The sequence below is a fragment of the Phoxinus phoxinus genome (assembly GCF_949152265.1).
Source record: "Phoxinus phoxinus genome assembly, chromosome: 3".
In the NCBI taxonomy this organism is placed as follows: domain Eukaryota; kingdom Metazoa; phylum Chordata; class Actinopteri; order Cypriniformes; family Leuciscidae; genus Phoxinus; species Phoxinus phoxinus.
In genome coordinates this window covers 13,064,226-13,090,156 of record NC_136878.1, presented here as the reverse complement: position 1 = coordinate 13,090,156, position 25,931 = coordinate 13,064,226, and the positions used below count along the sequence as shown (strand labels likewise).

At 36.7% G+C, this 25,931-nt stretch overlaps 1 protein-coding gene across 1 annotated transcript; it reads right to left on the bottom strand.

Moving 5' to 3' along the window:
- Positions 1-110: 110 nt before the first annotated feature.
- Positions 111-25,627, bottom strand: msna (moesin a). The gene is made up of 14 exons (XM_079607939.1): positions 24,964-25,627; positions 13,857-13,940; positions 10,907-11,002; positions 10,041-10,163; positions 9,658-9,809; positions 8,423-8,506; positions 8,164-8,310; positions 6,714-6,810; positions 6,146-6,309; positions 4,815-4,945; positions 4,571-4,731; positions 3,605-3,697; positions 1,848-2,075; positions 111-1,591 (listed from the first exon to the last, which is right to left on the bottom strand). Exons 1-14 carry the CDS (start codon positions 24,973-24,975, stop codon positions 1,427-1,429), a joined length of 1,737 nt encoding a protein of 578 aa, XP_079464065.1. The 5' UTR covers positions 24,976-25,627; the 3' UTR covers positions 111-1,426.
- Positions 25,628-25,931: the final 304 nt, after the last annotated feature.

Genomic DNA, 25,931 nt, shown 5'->3' with positions numbered 1-25,931 from the left:
AATAGAGATATGCCTCTCTGTCTATAATAAATGTGCACAGGCCATCACAAAACAGGTATCCCAAATGAGGCAGAAGTATGCTGCAAGAACAAAACTAGCCAGTGCATTGGTGACGTTTTTAATATTTTATTGACAGTTGCAATGGAAACATCTTAAGCAGCAATCTTTTCTGTGATTGGTTGACAAAAAAAACAAACAAACAAACAAAACAAAAAACCCTGCAGCCTAAGGGTGAGAAATCACCCAGGTTAACAAGAGAGTTGTATATGATAAGAACTTCATATTTATCACGAGATCCATTTTTTTGTATATCAAAACAATTTAGATTATCTAAGTGTAAGATCAGAATGAAGAATTCTTCCAAAGCAGCTGGGGACATGTCATATTGCTTCAGTGCAGCATATTGCCACATGAATAAAAATAAAACTAATATAGACCATAAACAACTAAGGCACTGCCTACAAGTGCAGGGCTACTTAAAATGGTGTACACTCTGGGTAAATACTGTTCAGAAATAAAGGGAGAAAAAATAATCCCAGAAGATGCTTTTTAAGTGTCATTCTATTTAAGGATTCTTCAAAATAATACTGCGAAAAAATTCAAATGCCTCAAAAACAACAAAACAGTCTCTTTTATTTAAAAAAAAAAGAAGAAGCTTAAAATAAGAATAGGATTAAAACCTAAACTAGAAATACAGTTTGATATTTTCTCTTTCTTTTTTCTTCAGTGAAAAGGCACAAACAGGGAGCGGCCACAAACCTGCAGCATGAGAAACTAGAACTAAAGGAATTATCAACAGGGATCTCACTCTCAGACACACACACTCACTCTCAGACACACACACACTTTTTGCTCTTGTGGGCTGCCAATATTGGCAGAGTGGTTGATGGGGAGCAGGTAGCCATGATCTTAGGCATGTGTTTTAATCTATACTGTAGTCGTTTTATTAGAAAGGCACATAGATACAATGTTATAGCAATAGCTGGGCTATTGCACCATCACAATGGCACTGTGCAGTTTGATATCAACTCTACTGATCTGAATAACAGTCTTGGCACACTGACATGTCTCTCTGGAGTGCTTTCGGAGTTTATCATAACACTAGAAAAAACAAATCCTACTGAAATCCTGGTTTTACAGAATAAAAACCCTTTAGTTCGGTTATTCAGCAAACTGTTACTGTTTTCCAATATAAAAAAAGCTACATCTAGGTCAAAACACAAAGCAAAAAAAATAAATCTCCCTTATCATAATGCAGTAACCCAAACAACACTCCTGAATTAAAGGGATTTTTGAATTGTGCAGCATTATTCTATATTTGGCATTATTTTCTCTTGGAGTGGTGAATTGTTGGTACTGTAGTTCCTCTGCAGGCATGATGCAAAAGGCAGGCTGTAGCTCCCCCTGTTGGCTGACTGTGGTACATTTACATGCACTCAAACTCGTCGATTCGCTGTTTGGTGTTTCCAGAGCGGATCTGACGAAGCGTCTTGTATTTGTCGCGTCCTGCTCGTACGTTCTCTGCGTGGATCATGTCGTTCTGGGTCTTCTTGGTGTCATCACGAGCGTTAGCAAGCTCAGAAGTAAGAGCCTGTGGAAAAAAGGAGACTTTTGAAAAGATGTTTTCGCTTGAAAGTAAATTTACTCTACTGATTACAATAAAGGCTTTAGCAAAGTGCAGTGAAAAAGTGCAGCTTGGACATTTTGCAAGATAACTCCTTTTGTGCTCCTCGCAAACACAAAAACGTCAAACCAGTTTGGAATGACATGAGGGTGAGTAAATGATAGAAGAAGTGTTATTTTTTTGTGAACTATCCATTTAAATGTGTTTGTGAATTAGTTCTCACCAGCAGATGTTTCTGCACTCGTTCGTTCTTCTCAGCCTCCGTCATGCGCTCCTCCTCACTCCTGTCTTTATAAGCTGCTGCGGAGGTGAATTCGGCGGAGGCCTCTGCACTGCTGTCATCCTCATCGTTGTCGTTTTCGCTGTGCACTGGCTCTTGGACATGGGTTGATACGACTTTGTTCTTCAGCTCCTCTTTAGTCTTCTCCAGGTCCTCCTGCACCTGAGTGGCCTGGATAAGACACAGCACTACATTAACTCACAAAATTCAAACCAGGATGTTATTTTGGAAATTAACCAAAATTGGCTGGTTAGATCTGTCGTTAGACAGATAATTTTAACCTAGGAATTGATCAATTTTCATTAATCATTTCTTTCAGTCTGCAATCTTTTTAGAAGTTTAAGTCAGTCTAAGAAGTCTCTTATGCTAGCCAAGGCTGCATTTTAGCGATCATAAATGCAGTAAAAACAGTAATATTGTGAAAATGCAAGTTATTCCTGTGATGCAAAGCTAAATTTTGAGCATCATTACTCCAGTCTTCAGTGTCATGTGATCCTTCAGAAATCATTCTAATATGCTGATTTGCTGCTCAAGAAACATTTCTTATTATCGATGATGAAAACATTAGTGCTGCTTAATATTTTTTTTGTGTAAACATGATACATTTTTTCACAATTCTTTAAAGAATATTCAATTCAGAAGTACAGCATTTATTTGAGATAGAAATCTTTTGTAACATTATAAATGTATTTACTCTCAGTTGATCAAATAAAGCATCCTGAAAGAATATTCTTGACAAAACTAAAACATTTTCAAGCCAAGGCTGCAATATATCTTTAGTTATATATCCAGCTTAATGTCCTGAATGTGGTAATAAAAGCCTCACAAATCACATCCCTTCCACATTAAAGGGGTCATGAACTGAGAATTCAAATTTCCCATGATCTTTTGACAGTTAAGAGGACGTTGTACAATACAAAAAAAATATCCTGTAAATTAAAAGACTTCCTTGTTATTCCAAAAACAGCTTTTATTGAAACAACAGAATCTGAAATATGTGGAATTATAACGTCGTAGTGCCACGAAAGACCACCTTTGCAGAAGATCAATGCCTATGTCTACATCACATTCAATTATATACAGAAAGCGATCAAAGAACGCCCCCATTACAATCGCTAAAGCTGTAAATCACACAGCGCGGGTTTATCTGGACACTTGCCAAAACTCCCATTATGTAATCAATTATGCTGTTACACTGCACTACGAAGCTTCTACTGCATTTACATCGTGTTTGCATTGTTTAAGGTGAAAGCATTCGTGAGAGTGCAGAAATCCCATTGCAATGATATCACTACATTCACGCGATCAACAGACTGTCATCTGCTCAATGCTCATCGATGCAACCTTTCATGTGATGGGAATAGATCTAAATATAATGCTATAATCAACACTTTTTACGATTCTCTAATCTCGACACAGCTGTAATAGTAAAAACGTATAGTAAATACTTAAATATTTGAGAGGGTTCCACATGTAATACTTATTTTATATGCAAAAATGTTAGCCAATCACAGCAGTAGGCGTTTACACTGAAGTCTCACAGCAGACACGCCCCTTCAAACAGAGTGTTTTAAAACAGAGGGCTAATCATGACCCCTTTCATTTTGGTCCTAACATCAATGACTGTTAGTAATTTTTCTGGATGGATGGACAGTAAGCGCACCGCTGTAAGGCGCCTGCTGACAATTAACCATGTTTACCTTCATTTGCCACTCTGATGCTTCGTCCTCTTTCTTCTTTTTGGCATCTTCAAGCAAGGAGATCTTAGAGGTCAACTCTGCCAGTTCAGTGGCCTGTACACACACACACACACACACATAAGATTCTCAGGCCCTGTATACACTAGTGCATTTTCGTTTTAACAGGGCGTTTTAAAATGAAAACGATCCTTGTCCATACGGGTGTTTCTACTACATTTCGGAAAAGGTCTCAGTCCACACTACACAACTGAAAACGCATGTCACATGACCATTCATGTGCACAGGGCATGCGCGTGTACAAGTGTTGTCCATTTAAAACAGTTGTCGATTGCTCTAATAATAGCTTGCCTCTTGCGCAAGTAGGCAGCTGCAGTATTATAAAATGCACAATGGCTGCTAAAAAGGACAACAAAGTCAGCAAAGCTTGTAGTTCCGTCTCCATGTTATTGTTTACACGGTCGTTGAGGCAGGTCTGTTATTGTCATCTTCCGGTAGCGTAATGGTCATATGATAGGGGGCTTGATGAATCAGGGAAGGATACGCAATGATCCAGAAAAGCCACAGCTTCGTTTTCAAAAGTCTCCGCTTTGTTCTGTCTAAGACAGAGTTTTTTTAACTAAAACGAAGAGTTTTCAAAAGTCTGAGTTTTTGAGTGTCGAAAACCTAGTAGTGTTGACACCAGGCGTAACCGTAGCAAAAGTTATGCGTTTTAAAACTAAAAAGCTCTAGTGTAAACAGGTCCTCAGAGTTGCATGGGAACAGATATAACTGGGTGTCCTGCACTCTGTGGTTGGATGAAGTTTGGTTCTCATGGAAACTTCAGAATAATTGTAGTTTGGTTACCGTGGTTACAACTGTAACCGACTGCATGGGTTGTGTAGGTGATATTGTGAGGTTGTCATGGTGACTAGAATTGTGCTGTCATGGTGGCTGACAGTGTGTAGCTTGGTTGACACGGTAACTGACCAGATGCTCCTGGTTCTTCATCTGACTCTCAGATTGCTGCAGCAGAGTGGTTTTGGCCTCCTCTGCCAGACGGCGCTCTCGTTCCAGGCGCTCGGCCTCCTCCTGAGCGCGTTTACGCTCCTGATCTAACTCCAGCGCCTTGCGGGTCTGCTCCTCCAGCTCTGCTCACACACAATAATGAGGGATTATTGATCATTAATTAATAAATGAAAGATTAGAAACAGCTAATTTCACCCCATCTCACCATGCTGAGCTTTTCTCGTCTGTTCCTCTATCACTTTGAGTCTCTCCATTAGCTCTTCTTTTTCTTTTTCAATCTTTTCTTTCTCCTTTTCAGCCTGCTCTCTCTTCTTACGTTCATCTTCCAACAAGGCCCTGCAACATTAGTGAGTGAGTGAGTGAGTGAGAGAGAGAAACACACAAACAGACAGATGCATTAGAAGAGGAACTAATCTAGACATACAACCATCAATTTATCAAATTAACACACATAGAAATATAAGCATGAACACTATAAATTCTCAAGGTGTAGGCTAGCTACATTATGATTCAGTGTTTTGAGTCTGAACAAGGCCTAAACTGAACCTTCATGAACAAACTAAATAAAAAGTTTGTCATTTTTCAACTGAAGTAGGCACTAATTGAAACATTTTTGCTTTAAAAGGAAATAGCTTTAATATATGTTAATGTATGAACAATGTAACGGCATGTTGTGTATTCACTGAAATGTACACTATATTTAATTTATGTTTACTTTTTTTTATAATACTTTTTTCCTTTAACAAAAAGTGTACATTAGTGTCTGACAAGAGCATTAAAGGGATAGTTCACCCAAAAATAAAAATTCTGTCATCATTTATTCACCCTCATGTCGTTACAAACCTGTATGAGTTCATTTCTTCTGCTGAACACAAAAGATGATATTTAGAAGAAAGTTGAACCAAACAGTTGACGGCAGCCATTGACTTCCATAGTAGGGGAAAAAAAAAACACTTCAATAGATAACTGTCTGGTTACCGACATTCTTCTAAATATCTTTTTTTGTGTTCAACAGAAGAAAGAAACTCATACAGGTTTGGAACATAACATTTTAATTTTTGTGTGACCTATGCCTTTAAAAGGATGTCAGCGATTTATGTATTTTATTTATGTTTATTTATTAATTCATTCACTTTTTATTATTATTCTAAGCAAATGTTGAACACCCTTTAAATTTATAACAAAAAGTTTAATAAAAACAGTAAAAAGAAGAAGGAATGAACAAGGAATGCGTGTTAATTTAGTCAATATTGTTCAACAAGAAAATACAATTATAAATGTGATATGAAAAAACATTATGACTTAATTCAGTCTAGAATGACAGAGTTTGTCATTCTTATAATAGTTACCAGTTACTTATAATAGGAAAAAGCACATTAACTGGTTGCCACCTATTGGTGTAATAATGTAACATACAAAGAGTCACTGAAATATTTGAGTCACTGGAAAGAATCCAAATCACCACTGAAATGATCACAATCCAGATCAAAATCAGAGCCTCTGTGTGGTGTAACTGTCTATCCTTTTTCCTCTCACCTTTCCATCTTCTTGTGGTTTTTCTCCTCCTTGGCCTGTGCCTTCATCTGCTGGACCTCGATGGTGTCAGGTTTACGGCGTCTCATATAAAGCTCATGGTTTCCCATGCACAGAGCCAGAATCCTCTTATTAATGCGTAAACGTTGGGCATAGAACACAAAGTCCTGTGGGGAAAAAGAGAAAACATTATACATCTACTTCCTATGATGCCTTAAAATGCTGCATACATAAAGAGCTCCCCAAGTTTAGGAACAGAGCCAAAGAAAGCCTGGGGAGAAGTGAGGGATCAGGAGCTACTGGAAATACTGAAGAATGAAATGAAAAGGAGACATATCCACATATAATCTCTTATTTGCGTCTGTGATTGTGTAACAAAGAGAAACGTGCCGCTTCAATGGAAAGTCTTTGGTGTATACGGTGATTTCACCATCCTCAAATCTCTCATGAAACATTACAACACTTCACTGCTTTGCAGCAACAGCACTGCTATTGTCTAAACCCTGTTTGCAGGAAAAATTGGACAGAAACTGTGATAAATCAGACAGCAGGAAAATCATGTTTGACATACCGGGGCTTTTTTATCAATGGGTTTGATGACAAATTTCTTATCGTTGAAAGAAATGTTCCTGATCTCACTCCAGGGGAAACCAATTTTAGGTGTCATCCTGGAAAGAGAGAAGAGGGGAGTCAGTTTTTTGGCACAGTAATACATATCACTTTCCATAAATATGGTACAAGATGCCAGAAACCTTTTCTTTGTTTGTTCTTTTTTTAAACAAATGGTCTGGTCAGTGAAAGCAAGCGCTAAACTAAAACAATGGATGTCAAGCTCATGAGGACAAAGTAAATATTATGCTGCTCATTTAATTTGTTATTGATTGTACTTTTTACAGAACATGCCCATGTTAATAAAATTAGGAAAATATCTAATACAATACAGTTTAAAACTGTAACGTGTGATTTTGTAATAAGCCTTACAATTAAATACAATAATAATTTTCTTTTAATTATTGTTAGTGTTTAGGAGATTCCCCCCTTATATGTAAAGCGCTTTGAGTACCCAGAAAATTAATTAATTGTTAAATGATACGTTTACAATTAAATCATTGACAGTACTGTTCAATGTTTTGGGGTGTGTTAGATTTGTTGGTAACTTTACAATAAGGTCTCATTTGTTGACATTAGTTAATGTATTAACTAACATGAACTAACAATGAGCAATACATTTATTACAGTATTTATTAATCTTTGTTAATTTTAGGTAATACAAATGAAGCCGTTCATTGTTTGTTTATGTTAGTTCATAGCGCATTCATGTTGAATACAACTTTTTATTTTAATAATGTATTCTATTAATAAATGTAAAAATTAACAGTAACTAAGATGAATAAATGCTGAGGAGATATTGTTCAATCTTAGTTCATGTTAGCTAAAGTAGTTAACTAATGCCAACTAATGAAACCTTATTGTAAAGTGTTAACGATTTTTTGAAAGTCTCCATGATTCAAAATATATTACTATTTAAAATAACTATGTTCTATTTGAATATATTTTAAAACGTAACTTATTCCTGCGATCAAAGCTGAATTTTCAGCATCATACTTCAGTCTTTAGTGTCACATTATTCTTCAGAAATCATTATAAGTTGATTTGATGCTCAAGAAACATTTATTATTATCTGTGTATAAAATGGTTGTCCTGCTTAAAATAGACAAATTAAATAAGTTCAAATAACTCTTACTTTTGATCAATTTAATGCATTCTTGTGAATAAAAGTATTAATTTCTTTAGAAAAACTACCCCAAACTTTTACATACATATTTTCTGCAGCATTTATTTTAAGGTCTTTTCTGTCACCTTTGTTCAAATCGAATGCACCTTTGCTGAATAAAAGTGTTAATTTCTTTAAAAAGCAAATTCTTACTAAACTTTTTATTGCAGTGCATTTTTTAACCAAATATATTTTTGTCACGTTTCAAAGCCGTTCATTTGTTTATGAATGTTAAATTTATCAGTACTTGTCAGTCTGCTCGTAGATGTTGAGTCCCAGGGCGTCCACACCCAGCCACAGCTCGGATCCTTTCTTATTCTTAATACTGAAGTAATTCACACCGTACATCTCCAGATCCTGAGCTATCTTCAGATACTCCATCATCGAGTCCTCTCTGAAACACACAGATACACATTATCACTCTGTCTGGTGTGTGTGATTGACAGGGTCACTGCAGTCAGCGATAAAACAGAAAAAAAAGCACGAGCGCATTCCATTGGCTGTACCTCAACATGCCCTTGTGCTCTTCGTGCCAGACCTGAATTCTTTCCTCCCATTGCTCCTTATTCAGCTTGTGCTGTTCCAGAACTCTGTAGAGAAAAGATAGCACATACATGCTCACATTTAGAAACGCAAACATGTTCTTTGGCTGATACTTTCTAAACAAAACATTAAGCACTGAGTGATATACCTAATCAGGTTATACGCCATATTGGATTTAACACAGATGAAAACAAAGCTGTGAGGGATAGACGTACAGTCTTTACAATTGCACACACTGTATAAAGGTCCTAGATATTCACAACTCACAACTTTAAAACAGTTTTTGTCAGGTGAAAGTTGTTTTTTGCAACAGCTGAACAATCGGATATTTGTTAAACAACAGTACAATACATCAAACGCACTGTACTCCATCCTTCACAGCATTGGTTTTCATTCCTGTCAAAAATTAAATATGACACTACTCTGAATATGTCTAATGCTTTAAGGCTACGGCCAATTTTTAAAATACATTTTCTCACAGAAAAACTTGTATCACTGTAAAGTGAGTGACGTCACTGACAAAAGTTATCCGTGCACAATAAAACTAATAATAAACAATTAAGTACAAAAAATAATTGTCAGCTATCTTCATTACAGATTGTAGTTATTGCAGCTCTAGTACAAAGAAGTTATTATACATCACTCCACATGCATTCCAATATATTGGTGAATAAAAGTTTAAAATATTTCATAGCAATATTGCACTATTTATTTAGAAAATGAGATCTGTTGAATGTGTCTTTAAGATATCATTTATTTATTGACTATGTGACTGAAAGTTTTTGAAATTTGAAAACAACCATTATACAAAATGCTTGAAGATTAAAGTCTTTCATTGTAATATTCTTGATATTTTAATTTTACTTGACTGCACTGACACTATTGAATGAGAACTGAACTGAGTTTGATGAAGACATCACTGTTTTCTTCAGAGCTGCTTTATAGCGGGATTGAACATTTCATAATTTATGAACAGTTATTGAACTATGAGGTCTATTGCCATTTGTAAATATTGTACAGTTAATAAGTACAATATAATACAGTTCACAGCTCTATGGATTCCTTTTATTAAATAATTTCATGCTTCGTGATGCTTTGGAGAAACACTCATACACCTCATAAGAAAACAGATCAGAACACACCTTCTGTCAATCATCTGCGCTTCGCCACAAGCACTAAAATATCTGTGAATACACACCTCTGTGGGAGCAGTTTCTCACTGGACAGGTATCCAGGAGTGTGAAGATCTTTGTTGTAGTCAGCATATTTGGCCTGCACTGCATAAGACGCCAACAACACTGCAGTCTCCGGGGGGCAGTAGATATCATCGTTCAGGATCCCCTCTTTCACCTTAAACAAACAACGGGAATGAATGCTTTAATGTTTGCCTATACTGCAAGTATATCTGCCGGTACAATTCCTTCACTGACAACCAGATTGAGCAATATCACATTATCACTTTACAAGACCCATTTCCATCCACTCAAATTGACATGCATTCTGTGTAATACGTTTAACCTTCCCTAGACAGTACAGAAATGTATAGAGACAATGCGTATAGAGGCATGCGCGCACACACACCTGAAGGAAGAAGAGTCTTTGAGTCGCCTCTTGAATCAGCTCCTCAGAAACGTCTTCAGGGTAAAACTTTCCTCTGAATTTAAACAGCAAAGGACTCTCCTTGCGGACGTCTTGAGCTGTAACCTAGACAACAAGGAATAAACAAGAATCACTTTTGGTTTAACAGTCATTTAATAAAAAATTGACATTGAACAGGCAGGTGGAATAATGACACTTATTTGTTACACATGGGGTAAAATGATTGAGATATGCATTACTAAGAAAATTGGAATTCTGAAAGGCTGACAACTGCAGGTTTCACTCGAAAGTAATCAGCAAAAAATTGACAGCAACATTACTGATGGAAGTGTTATTTGACTTTTTGTCAATGAAGATGAGAATTTAAAAAAATGTTTTATTAAAATGTAAATCATTTTTCATTCATTTGTGAACAACAATGGTCTACACGCAAGCCGTATCTAAAACACTGAAGATTTCCAAAGGATGAAGAATTCACAACACATTAACATCTGTCAGTAAGCCAATTGTTTAATGCATTTTATGAGCTAATGTAAACAGCAAGGACACATGTTCAAATGTTGTAATTTGTTAATGTTGATAAATGTTGAAGATGGTTAAAACATTTTTTTGGAAAGTTTGGCCTGTTACACGGACACATTTTCAAAATGTATCCACATTATGATCAACCTAAAATGTTATTTTTGTTGACTAAACTTAAATCAGAGTAAAATTTACAAATGAATATGACAATGAAATCCTGACATTTTCATGAGGAAAAAAAAACATGACAAAAAATATATAGATGTATAAAATTTACCCTGGTGCAAATGGGACACTAAAAAGCAGCTATATGCATAAACATGTACCTTCTTGTTGAGTTTAAGCCAGGTGGAAAAACCTTTGGTGTCCTGGTATTGAAGTCCAAAAAACCACACCTCCCTTAATCCGATGGTTTTCACAACCTATAAAACAGACACATTAAATAAAATAGCATTTTTTCAAAACCATACTATGTGCATCCACTCAAAGATTTTACAAGTTCATAGGATGTGGAAAAGAGAAGACCGGTTTATCTTGCTTTCTGTAATAGTGTGAATGGTGCCTTTTCCATGTCTTTCTGTCAGTGTTTTGGGATTGACAACCGCATTTACTTACAGGTGTGAGCCTCGAAATGTCCCATTCAAACAGCAACTTGCAGTAGCGTCTCGAATACTGACTGTATGAACGTGTAACGGGAATAAAGTCTGCATTCTCTTGCCATTAACCATAGCGACAATGACTCAAGTAATATCAAAGACAGTGACGTCCTTAATCTGAAAAGTCTTATCACTTTTGCAATTTCAAACGTCAAATCTTCATTGTCTGAAAGCAGCTTTCATATCTGGCTGGAAAGTGAAGCATTTGAGTTGAGCTTAGAACACAAAACTGGCGGGAGCAGAACAGTGACTGGATCTAAAACTTTCAGATGACACAGCACAGCTCATTTCTCCGTCTCTGCAAGTTACCAAAAGCAAAACCACATAAGAAAAGCAGCAACACAGTAGACACGTTTGTGCAGCGCAGAGTGGCTCTCTTGCACGGTTCACACGTCACAGGTTTTGAGAATGTGGTTGTGAAATTTCAGTTAATTCAATTATAAAATGCAGTTGTCACGTAAAAAACTGAACTGTGAGAACACAACCCCATATTCAGGACTCAAATACAGGACTGTCAACTGTATTCTGCTGATGAGTGAATGTGGCCAAAGAGCCTCAAATTCCCCTTCATGGACTTTGAAAAAGGGGAAATACAGCTGGACGATATTTTTAATATTCAATATAGTTGAACAAATTCTGACTACTTGCAGAAAAACTATTTGCTGACTATTTGTGGTGTGTGTGGGGGGGTGGGTGCTAAGTTTTATCAAATAAAAAAATATATTAAAAAAATAATCAGTGGACTAGTTTCACAATCCTTAAAGTCATCATGAAATACTTTATTAGCACACATTACTTTACACTTTACACATTTGTGGTGAACAATCTGCTTCCGCTGAGAGATATAGAGGAGGTGCGCTATAACAGTTTCACTTGGTTGCAACTTCCAGTTCACATGGAGTTAAACTTTAATAACGTATCAGGTTTAACCTTCAGTAAGAACCACCAGCACCTCCAGGAGGCAAAATGTTCAGTGTGTATTAAGCTTTAAAGCAGGAGTTAGATGCTCAAGAGATGCTGTGAATGTGATGACATATGCAGAGAAGACACGGATATTTCCGGTCAAGAGGGTGTGTGAGACAGAGAGCAATGGAAAATGTGAGGTGCTGGCTTACTACTGGAAAAATGCTGGCTCACTACTGGACCGATCAAACTGTATTGTGTCTGAAAATGATGCAAGTTAAACAGAGAAAGAAAGAGAATGAGAGATGAGAGTGATGAGTAAATTTGGAGAAAGGGAAAATAAATGGAGGCAGCTGTGTTTATATATGATTTGTAAACAAAATGACGCTTTTTTCTGTCTTTTGAATATAACGTCATGCTGTCTGCACAGCTGGATGGTTAGTAGCAAGAAAGTTGGTTACACATTCACTTGTATTAAAAACAACCACACACTAAAGTACCACATAGACTAGGGATTTTCAAAACATACCAGTAATTCGGCAAGTATTCTGCAAAGTAATTATGCAGTAAAAGTTTAGTCTCAATTTCTTATAAGTGTTCTGACTGACCGATAGGCTGTTGCTTTCAACACTCATTCACTTTTTGGATGAATTAGCGATTTTGGCGACATAATAATGTAAATACACACAATAAAAGTATTAATTCCTTTAAATGAAAAACCTTACTGACCCCAAACTTTTGAATGGCAGCATACAGTCAGCCTTAAGAGAATGTAAACAGATGGGACAAATTATTAGATGTATGTAAAAATATTGAATTTGTGCACTAGGCAGTGTACATGCTGTCTAATAGACCTTTATTGCTGACTGTTAATTTCTTTGTCTTGATTAAATACTTGGCCGAGCATTAAAATGTAAAAATTGTGAAAAAAATAATAATAATTTTAAATACACTTGAAGGCCATTGCTGTAATTTTTATTTATCTGTTTTAATTTAGATTAAAATTTTCTCAACATTTAATTAAAATGTACAAAAAAATATTGTATTTTTTTTTTTGTACTGTGGCATGAAAGATGATTTTCAGTGGTACTGGTATTGACTTCTAAAGATTTGTTATGTCAACCTGAATCCTTCTGATCCCAAACCCTCTGCTCAAACTGAAGACTAAATCCTGCTAAAAAAAATAAAATAAAATAGGACTCAACCTACACAACTGCCTGAAGAATGAATGGTTGGTGTGTGTGTGTGTGTGTGTGTGTGTGTGTGTGTGTGTGTGTGTGTGTGTGTGTGTGTGAAATTAAAAGGTTGCTCAGGAACAAAGCTGCCCATTATCAAGTTTAAGAAAGAGTGGCTTCATGGATGTGATGGACAGAGTGACTAAGAGCGGGGAAGAAGGGATTGTACAGAATTGCAGCCTGAGGAAGAAGCTGAGTCAGAAAGAGGAAGGGTGGAGGAAGGAAGAATTCCCTCACAAGAAAGATTTTTATTTCTTAAACTTAACACAAACCCACACACACACAGCTCATCTGACGCTGTCTTAACCTAGTTTCCACTGCCAGTAGATTTGTCTGTTCATAACTGAAATTGAAATATTCACAGACATTTAATGTACAATTACGAGGAGCAGGATTTTGAACCAATGAGATCTCAATGTGGTCAGGGCTACCAAGAAAGAAATTCTAAAAAATAAAAAAGTACCAAGTTTACACATACACACCTGGTCAAATAACTGTTTCCCTGTAGTGCTGGGTTGGATGGCAAACTCCAGCTCGGCATCCATCGTAGTCACACGAACGCTGATCTGAAAAAATATACACACATTAATTAATGAATGCAGACAGAAAGACAGATTTAGATGCCAACCGACAGGCAGTAAATTGAGCATACCACCACATAGACTCCTCTTTAAATGTTTGGGGTTTATTTATACTTTTAAATTTAGCGCAAGAATGCATAACATTGATCAAAAGACATTTATGATGTTACAACAGATTTCGGTTTCAAATAATTGCTGTTCTTTTGAACTTTTTATTCATCAAAGAATCCTGAAAAGATATTAAGCAGCACTTCATTTGTGATTGAACAAGTAAATGCAGCATTGTGCATAAGAGAAGAGACTTCTCATCTAAAAACCTAATTTAACAGTAGTGTATAATACAATAAAAATGCATTCAATATGTTCAAACAAAAATACAAGTTTATTCACCACAAAACTACAATTGTTTAATTGATTCCTATTTAAAGGAACACTCCACTTTTTTGGGGAATAGGCTCATTTTCCAACTCCCCCAGAGTTAAACAGTTGAGTTTTACCGTTTTTGAATCCATTCAGCCGATCTCAGAGTCAGGCGGTAGCACTTTTAGCATAGCTTAGCAAAGATCATTGAATCTGATTACACCGTTAGCATCTCTCTCTCTCTCAAAAAAAAAAAAAAAAAAGACCAAAGAGTTTCGATATTTGTCCTATTTAAAACTTGACTCTTCTGTAGTTACATAATGTACTAAGACCAACAGAAAATGAAAAGTTGTGATTTTCTAGGCCAATATAACTAGGAACTATACTCTCATTCCTGAAAATAGTCCCCAGCTAGGTAACTTCCAACATGACGGGCACTAAGTTTGTAATATCATTGCTCCTGATCTATGCTAAGCTATGCTAAACTATGCTAAAAGTGCTACCGCCAGACCCGGAGTGGATTCGAAAACGGTAAAACTCAACTGTTTAACTCTAAGGGAGTTGGAGAATGAGCCTATTTCCAAAAAAAGTGGAGTGTTCCTTTAATGTGAAAGCATGAGCAATGAAAATAATTACATCCCTCTTTTTGGTAGACAGCTTAAACATCTTTCATAGCTAGAAAATGCCTGTATTCTTATCACAGAGTACTCTAAAAGAGGCATTATGTGTCTGTGTGTCCTTAGATGTATGCGAGCGTGCAGGTGTGTGTATAATGAGATGACTCGAGAGGACTCCAACTCCTGTGAGGACTTCAGATGACGCAAACTCTGAATCAACATGCACCAATTCTAAATGTTTTTCTATATATAATTTCTTAACAACATTCTTTACTTCAATGAGCTCGTTGATTCTGCCTTGAATACATTGTTTAAATTAATACATTGTTAGCTAACTGCGTGATTTGTATATGTACATTTCTGAAACAAATAACTTGGACATCACTCAGATCACTCTAAATTTAATGTAGACACTTGCATCTTCTGTAAAGCTGCTTTGAAACAATATGTATTGTGAAAAGAGCTTTACAAATAAGTGTGAATTGAGTGTGTGTGTCTTGCTATTTTAAAAATGATCGATTGAGCTCTGGAAGTCTGGATAAGATAAAAACAATAGAAGGAAACAGCAAGGGGGACAAATGGAAAAAGATATCCCTCCCTTTCTTTGACTCTCTCACCCCATCTCCACCTCCACCCCACAGGATGCAGATGACCACACCTCCAGTAACCATGGACACGCATTAAGCAATGCGCCTCACTTCTTCTCACTATACAATAACAACCAATCAGAGCACACCTCCTGTTAATAACATCAGTGAGAGGAATCATTCGCAGTACAATGCAGCTTCTGTCTAATTTACAATTATCCAAATAAAAGTCAGCCAATTATTTTTATTTCACTCTTTACTACTTTTCTGTGAAAATGTCTATGAAATATGGACACCTGTGAAAAAAACAATAATAGACCAAATAGGTCAATAAACCTAATATATATACATTTCAGTCTGATTGATGTGGTTCACATAAAGCTCTTCTACTGGACTAAAGACTTTTAACCGGCTTTGACTGTGTGTGCAAGGGATAAATAGCTTAATTTAGGCACAGCTCAGCCGTAATATCCTGCTTTATCTAGCAGCTGTCTGTGAGCCAGACCTCTGTTCATGTGCTGAGACTCTAAGCACAACATACATTTGCACATCAATGAAGCCAAACGGCATTGATTCTTGTGCGTCCTGTATGCGATCATGACAAAGAAAAGCTCAAATGAGATTTGATAGCTATGTCAGAGACCAGTATTTTCAGTTAAAAGTGGCATAAATGAGTCTGTCCAATATGAACTATTCTATTTAAAAAGAATATAGAGGCGCATGCGACTTACCTCACAATCTTTCACAGATAAAAGTGAAGAATCACGGCAAATTAAATTTTGGCCTCTTTCTTTATTTGATTCACAAAACTAATTTTGACATTCTCAATCACCGCTGAGGCAGACCAACCAAAATGTTACATTTTCTAACTTTGTCATCCTAACAACATAGAGTGCATGCGTAGTTGCAGCGGAGCAGCAATTTGGCCATATCTATAATTATATGGTCCCTCTCAATATCAATGGTGTTTATGGCCTGCTTTACACCAACATATTCCTTTACCAACTTCCCAAATATCCAGAAAGTCCCTAATTCGTTCATATCCACACCATTCCTCATATCTACTTAACTATGCACACTAACCTTTTTAAGCTGCATTTCTACACATGACTTTATATTCACATTTCCTTATCTTGTCATATCCACACACTAAGCTGTTATCGCCATTAAATGTCAGATGTTTTGGTGCTTCAGAATATTATAACTGACCATTGGGCATTCAGAAAAGAATTGTGAAACCACATGTTTGAAACCCAGGTGTGTTTAGTGTGTCCTGCCTGAGTTTGCATTATCAGAATGGTAACCATCAAGCACTCTAGGAATGACTTTAGGTGAGGTGATTAATTAGATTTTCGTGTGTGTGTGTGAGAGAATCCTAGTTCTGCTGTTTCACAGGCTAACATCAGCCAGTTGGAACAAAAAGAGAACAAGCAGAGCTTTCCCATCCCAACGACTGTATGACTTTTCTGCTCTTTCCTCTTCCACTCCTCTCTGGGTCTGGGAGAGAGTTAATTTCATAAACACAAGCCTCTCTTGCTCTCTGTCATTAATGGTAGGTGTGTGTGTGTGTGTGTGTGTGTGTGTGTGTGTGTGTGTGTGTGTGTGTGTGTGTGTGTGTGTGTGTGTGTGTGTGTTGGTCGATTAATGGACTCTCTTAATCATGAGGTGGATTCACAGGATAAAAATAGTTCATGGCTTCATGAAACGGGAACTCAAATACGTAGTTCTGCCTGGTCAGGGTGTGTGTGTGTGTGTGTGTGTGTGTGTGTGTGTGTGTGTGTGTGTGTGTGTGTGTGTGTGTGTGTGTGTGTGTGTGTGTGTGTGAGAGAGAGAGAGAGAGAGAGAGAGAGAGATGGGTGTGGTCTTCACAGTGGACCCGCCAGGGTTCTATTCTTATCACCCTGCCTTTACTCAGACGCCCTCATACACCGAACAATAATACTCACACTTACCCAAAGAACCAATAAAGAATAGGCTAAATATAGTATTTGCACTTGTAAAATAAAGTAAACATAGCTCATTTCCAAAATGTAGTTCTGTTCCCAAAAAAATAATCCAAGATGGTTAGGGATATGAGAGAAATGTAGATACTTCATTCATTATTACATTCATTGCTGAAAAATATAGAAGGCATTGTTAGAATTAGTATAACTATTTTACCCAATATTTGTGTGCTGCTATGCATATTATTTATGTTAAGTAGAGTATGAGGTTATAAGATTTAACAACCTGCTAACTTCAAACAGTAGAGTGCAACAGTCAGGTTCCAAAAATAAAAATCCCATTAATTTTCTCCAAAGGGGACTTGATTTTGAACGATAGCGTGTACATTTTTTAAATCAGATAGTTTATGCTTGATTTAAAGCCACCAGCCTGCATTATTGCAAGTAATTTTTCAAATATTGTGTTTAACAGCAGAATTCCTAGTGAAAAACTACATTACCCATGATTCTGTGAAAAATGCTCTGCAATGACCGTTCACTCCCATGAAGAAAACTGAATGATGAACAGTTAGGTTCCCATATCCTCAAATATTTGTATTGCATACTATGCATATTTTGAAATAAACAGTCAACAACTTAAATCAATAGTTTTATATTAATCCATCATTTTTATCTTGATTATGTCAGTTGCAGTGTTTCTCGGGATTGTAGTTTTCTCTCTCATTAACAGCCTGAATTACATGTCTGATTTTTTAAAAAATGTTCTGCTTGAAATCAAAGTTTGTAATGCTTATAGTTGGTTAATTCAGTTCATGGCTTATAGCTTTTTGCTGAAGACTTTTTAAAAATCCCTGTGGGAAAAATAAAATGGGCAAAATACTAGGGCTGTAGCGATACACTAATCTCACGATACGATACGATACGATACACGATATTCAGCTCACGATACGATATATATCACGATATTCAGCCAACGATACGATTCGATATAATTTCGATACGATTCTATATAATTCGGTACGCTTACATAATTTTCTGATAGATTTAAAGGGGACATAGTGATTTTGGTGACATCTTGTGTTGTGAGTGTTTCATTTACTTGGATTAATTGAAATGAAAACTCAAAAAACATCAGACAGCTTGCAAAATAAATGCTGGACAAAATTAATCAAAGATGTGTTGAGAAAATACTTCCAGAACCAAGACTGCTGAAAACGTAGACAGGCACTGTTGCATTCTTTTGAGCAGCGTATTGTCAGTGACATGCAGAGTTGTAACTACCGGTAACTAATTAGCGCGTTTCAAAATGTGAGGATTCAATTCAGTTAGGATGCTGCTGTCTTTAGGGAACAGCTTATGCAGTAGACAGGCTATGACAGAGCCAAAAATTGGCAAACAATGACTTGTATTTCTCAAACAAACACCAATATCAATTAGCAAGCCCATGACTGAATCCTACAAAAACACTTGAAGTCAGAACGGGAAATCTAATTACTCCACTGAAAAGACTATTAGAGCAAATATTTGAACTAACTGGCACAAGTTCATTGACAAATCCAATATAGAACAATCGGCACAAGTTTCACAGTGTTTCTTATCCCATTTACACACACGGTCTGTAGGCCTGAATATGCACTCAAACAGGGACAAAATGGCTGCCGTTTCAATTAGGCAGATGAGGGGAGATAAAAAGCTCATAGACTCTGTATATTTGTGTTTATTCTACCGTTACCCACCACTAACTAGCTTGATGGTGAAAGTCAAACTCTGTTTCTCTCCCTCCTTTGGTTATGCGGTTTAAGATAATGACTCTACAATACTTCCCCCTCAAAAAAAAACTGAGACTGCAGAATCAGTGCATCTTTGGTTAATCCTCATCTGACCTTGTATATTTACTGCACATCTGCCCACACAACGTTGGTCCATGGTTAAAATGGAAAAGTGATCAATGAAGACATCAATAACAGGCTGTCGATAATTAGCTTAACTACCTTGTGTGTGTGTGTGTGTGTGTGTGTGTGTGTGTGTGTGTCCCACCATTGTAGCATGCAACAGAAGCAAACTACCAAGAACATATATAGCTTCACTGCACTTGCACTATTGCACTATAAGAGTTAGATTATCATCATTTATTTCTCCCTTATATGGTCGAAAAATAAACAAAATTTAAAAATTGTATTGTACAAATGTACAGATTTTTTTTTAATCTATGAAAACGGCATACGTTTATCTCAAGACCATTCTTTGCTAGAGTCCGTCCGTCACAAACTCTAAAATAGCACAGCATAAAGAACATTTATGCAAATAGTAGAAATTAAAGAACAATCATTAAAAAGGAACTGTTCAGAACTTCCATATTGCAGAGAACAGAAATATTTTCATGAGCATCTTGTTACTGCAGTGCAGGGTCAAATCTCCCTCTTGAAATCCGATTTACAGACACACTGCTATGCAATTACACAAACATATTATCAGGAACTTCCAATGCAGATGTTCCAATACTGAAATAAAATAGAACCACACACAGCCTTAGGGGCACTCTAAAAATGCTGGGTTGTTTTAACCCACGTTTTAATCAAATATGGGCAACACCAACCATTTCCATTTTTTTATTAACTGAATTAATTCAAGCCAAACAGTTGGGTTTGTCCATATTTTACCCAAACATGGGTTGAAACAACCCAGCAATTTTTAGAATGTGGATATGAATTTGAAATCAAAATTAGTCTCCATTTTAACAATGGGCTATCTCACAAAAACACATTTAAATAGAAGACTGGAGTAGCCGATTAAATAATCGAGGTCCTTACTCTACACCAAAGGCTTCTGCCGGTAAATGAATACAGCTCATTTACTCTGAAGTGGAAGTTCTTCAAAAATAAAAAGCAGAGAAAAAAAATGACACCAGTATTTTGCATTTGCATAATAGTCCTATACAAAACATCTTGCTCAAAGCTTTTCATGTGACAGTTGAAAACCACTTGCAAATTTACTTAGGCCTAACTATTAATTCAACAATCTATTTGTATTGCTTTACTTTAAACACATACAGTTCGACTCACATTAGGTTTGAAGTGAGATGTCTTTCAATGCTGCAGTTTTCCTCCATCGAGATGTGAACTGTTCAACAAATTCTAGAACTTTCCCCTCAAACCCCCCTGGAGCTTTACCTTATTAAAGATCATTAATCTGAGAGTGTGTGTGTGTGTGTGTGTGTGTGTTAGTTAATCCATCCACTTTGCACATACCAGAGACCTCCAACCCCCTTCTGACCTCATGATTTGGTCATTTAGAACCAAGTCAAGAATTATTTTTTTGCAGTATATTTAAGAAAATAATGCTCAAGTCAATAGGTTACAATTTAGACATTATTGACTGTAATACTAATTTCAGAAGCGTCTGGATCATCTCTATGGTTCTAAATTAGATTAGACTCCTTTAGACCAAAACATATTTGTGTACTTTTGTCAATAGAATTAAACCTAAACTTCAATAGGATGGCAAAGAGGATATTAACAAGTAGCTATGATCCAGAAAATATTCACTAAAAAGATGCAGATTGCAAAAAACACTACCGTTCAGAAGTTTGAGGTCAGTAAGATTTTTGTAAAGTAACTAGGCGAATACTTTTATTCAGCAAGGATGCTTTTTATTTTCCATAAGTGACGATAAAGACATTAAAATGTAAGAAGAGTTCTTGTGAACTTTCTATAACTTTCTATTTTTAAAAATCCTAAAAGTTTCCATAAAAATATTGAACAAAACTGTTTCTGTTTGCCATCAAAGGAACATATTACAATAGAAAACAGTTATTTTAAATTTAATAACATTTCACATTATTACTGTTTTACTGTATTTTTGATCAAATAAATAAAGCCTTGATGAACAAGGTTTTTTTTTTTATCATAGCAACCCCAACTTCTTAAAATAGTAATGTAAACTCCTGATTCAAATAACAGATCTGGCTATATATTTACACAAAACTGTTTAAAAAAAAAAGATTGCACATGGATTATAGTGTTAAGTTGACCTTTACAAGTCCCTCACTTCTCGCCTGCACACTCCTTGTGACCTGAACCTACAGAGGTCACAAAACTCCCACTGCCACTAATTACACTGAGAGGAACTGATGACTGGAGATAAATGCATATGTGCGACTGTGAATGCATGTGAGTGAAGGGAAAGAGAGAGAGAAGTGTGTGGATTCGAAAAAAGAGGCCATTCTAGTATATTAGCTGTGCTACACAGCTGCATTCTGGGCAACAGAAATCTGTAGCGGAAAAGGGGCCCATGCTCACTACACAAAGCTGTGTATGTGTGTGACAGGGTGTATGTGCACGCACGCCGTAGTTCTGTGAAACTCCAAATAAGGTACTGTGCGGCAGCGTCAAGCCTAGCTGGCCCCGAACAGGAAACGTTCAGACAGGAAGTGATGTAAGCACAGTCTAAGCACAGAAACCTTGAGTCATTATCGGAAAGAGACACTTGGACTTGGCAGGAGTCTAAAACAACGGCCAAAAAAAGTTCTGACTCATTTTGCAGTCCAATATGATTCTATATGCAGATCCAAAAACCTCTAAAAATGTATCCGATGTCCCCAAAGACAAGAGAAACACATTTACCTATACTAGACTGATTTCCGTTCTCATCAAAATCCATCTATTCCAGAAAATAGTATTTAGTGTGCAGTAGTCTGCCACACAACTACACCGACACTCTTCATTATAGTGCCTAATCTGTTCTTTCAGCCTGAACCCCTCTGATATTACATCCGGTTAACGTCTATATTTACACCCAACTGAATTTCCCTTCACTCCGAACAGGACAGATAAAAAAGGAAACTACCTATAAGCTATGACTACATGTAAGCTATTTGTGTAAGGATGTGATTGAGCTATTTTGAGAAAACAATCTTTAAATTAAATTGAGCTTAACCAAAATATCAGCACTCAAATGACTAATAACTTGCATTAAATTAACAAAAATTATTCTTACAGTAGCCTATATGACGTATACAATGCTTCATGCGCATTAACGTCTCATGAATCTTTAAGTCATACATTCTCATGTATAAACTACTAATCTGTTGAGCAATATATACCCCCAGTTTCACAGACGAGGCTTAGGCCTAGTCCAGACTAAAATGCATGTTTGAGCAGTTTTAACCAAAAGCAACTTGCACTGATATATCTTAAATTATGTCAGTGCCACTGTATTGTCTTAAGATGCACACAGTAATGTCTTTTTTTCTTCTAAGGAACATTTATAAAAGCTACTTACCGGTAAATGTCCTAATTGAACTAAGGCTAATCCTGGCTTAATCTAAGCCCTGTCTGTGAAAACAGGCCATAACACTATTTAATAACCTTCATCAATTATCTAATGTGTTAATGACTGAAACACTCAGATTTCTGTATGGACGCACAAAAAGGGCCAGGAATCTAATTATGTTTCAATTCATCAGCCTGATAAGATAAAAAGATTATTGTTGCCATTTGGGCATTTATGTGGTACTTTTCAAAGATTAGTATGGTACAAGCCCAAGACCATAGCACATGTCCATGGAACTTTTTTGACAGTGGTTATTTTGAATATCTGTAATATGATTCATACAATACTAGTTTATAACTAACTGTCCCTCAAACACTGAAAAATATTTCATGGAGGGGAAAAATTATAAATGCTAAAAACTTTCTATCCTACTGTTGGTTTGTGGTCTTAAATAAAATCTTTACCTAAACAATGATTCATTAATTGCGAGGTGTAACCCAAAAAAGGCTGTTGTCTTCTCTGAGTGAGCACCACGCCTTGGCATGGAAAATTGCCTTAGATTGTGCCATGAGCTCGTGTGGTCCTCCCTAGTGACAGACGAGCTCCAAAAATGCCGGACCAGCCGCTTCTGACATGCCTCATTTCTAGTCCCAAATCACTTATCAGATCAAAAACGTGCCCTTACATGGCAGGACAGAGGCTTTAATATCACCATGAACTTATTTTCTGAATTCACCATGAATTCTGATTTGTTTTAATGGAATATTTCAGTATTTATTATAAATGTTTTATCCATGCACATCTTTTTTTTTTTTTTTTTCATGTGCCCTCATTCTTTAATCAAAATAATTTGCCCTCTCTCATGCAGCGACATCTCTTCTCTTCTTTGGTGACGTGTTCATTGGTGTGAGGCAACTTGTCAATCACACGAGATCGCTTCACTACAACGTCTCAACGATCCAATCATCAATCTTTTTTTTAAAACGACCATTTCATGTCGACTTTAAAATTACAACATGTCCTGGTCTTGTGCCGGTAAACACGTCATCAGACAAGAGATGAAGTTGCAAGAGGAAGGGTAAATTATTCACATTAAATATTACGAGGACCAATTAATTAAAATAAATTATTTATAATAAATAGCCTACTGCAAAATTGTCAATTTTGGTTTCATGATTTAATTTAAAATGAAGTGAAAATGTGAATCGGTTTAAATTAATATTTTAATTGAACGAACTGTTCTCATTCACTTCGGTTCATTCAGTTCGGTTTTCTTTCACAGGCCAACAAATACTTGGTTTTAACCACGTGGTTACGGTTAAATACGGCTAAAGCCTTACCACAAATCATAAATGACCACAGGAGTTAATTAAACATTTAACCCTTTGTTTTGTTATCAAGATGAAATACTTAATGGAGGTTTAATCGCTTTCCTGAATCTCTTACTAGATGTGTAGACACTAAAACTTTAATAAAACATAATACGACTTTAAGGAATCGGTTAAACTTTGTAATACTCGTAACACAAAAGACGTTCTTGTTGCCACCTACTGGCGTAATGATGCATCTTAAATAGTCAATGAACGAATCTGAAAAATCTTTCTGTGTGTGAATGCATTCAAAAGATTCAATTGACTGGGATGAATCAAAATCCTCATCAACGCTGGACGCGGTCTATTCAAAGCTACTTTAATGGAAAGCCAATCGGATTTGGGGAGAGAGGAGGGAGGGAGAGAGGGGGTTACAGGTTGTCACCGAGTAACGGTTCAGCCCCTATACAACACAAAACACTGCTAGAGAGAAGTCTGTTAGAATAAAATGGTTTAGAAAACAAACATGCTAACTTCACCAGTCTAGACGATTTCTTATCAAATGCAATGTACAGCGAAAGTATCAGAGAAACCGCCTTTTTCATTTGCAACAGCGATTTATTCTTCAGCGCGCTCGGATCGGATGAACGACCGTCATTGTCCAAATAATAAATTCTTGCCATAAATAGTGCACTGCGCACGGCCTACTGTTCCGCCGCGGGAACCGGCTGACAATAAAGCCTGCAAGAGAAAGACCATCCTCGCCCCTTCCGAGCGCCTACGCGTCGCTACTGTCTCCCGTTTCAACGAAAATGCGCAGCTTTTAAAAAAAAACACACACTGTGAAAGCTCTTGTTCTCCGTTTTGTTTGCTACAGTACGAACTCAAAACAATGGCTTCCGTTTCTCATGAGTACTTACCGTTTTCGGCATTTTGTCTGTTTTTTTTGTTTGTCTCTTCTCCCGCGGATGTGTCACAAACTGAACTGATAAAATGAAGTCAGCAAAAAGCCAAACTTTTTCCCATCGGCTGATGTCCACGCGCAAGAGTGAACAACCGTCACCGCCCGTGTGGAAAAGCTTCTCTTGAAATCCGTTCCAGATCCCGAAGACAAAGTTACACTTTCACTGCGTCTTTGTCGCTCTGAGAAGTACTGTGGTGGTGGTCCTAGAGTCGATTTCCTGCTAACGGAACTGAGTTTTGAAAACCACACCCAGCCCAGCCGCTGAAGGCACAGCAAAGCGCGTTTGACTAAACTCCGCCCGGATTCGCACAGGCCCCGTTATACGAGATACGCGCTCACGCTGCTGCTTTGTGTGGCAGAGAAAGAGAGAGAGAGACGCCAGGGCTCGAACGCGCGCGCTCTGGGAATGCGAGGTGGGGGTATCCCACACAATTCCAACAGTGACGTAATTTTCCCCAGAAATTCCAAGCTCGTCTTGGCTTCCTCTGTTGAATGGCAGAGTTTGGTACGGGAAATGCGTTTCAATTGACGAACGGTTAGACTTTATATGGAGAAAGGACTTCATCGTGCTAACTGGTCTCAAAGCTGAAAAAATAAAAATTGAGAAATGTTTTCACACTAAAGAGACTCTTCGTGAACAACAGTTTCTCTTATATATTGTATACTGGGGAATATTTTTTTTTTTTTAGCAGACGTGAACTTTAGAATGAGTAGAATTAGACTTGAAAAACGTTGGCTTTTTTATTATGACTTTTGATTAATTTAAAATATATTTTTTTGACTTTTAAAACCTCATGGCTTTAGACAATTTTGTAATTTTATAAAATTTAACGGGATCCTTTTCAAATACATGCCCAAAATATCCCAATTTTATCTAGATGATGTCATATTCAATATTTAAATGAAATACCTAAACATGATAAA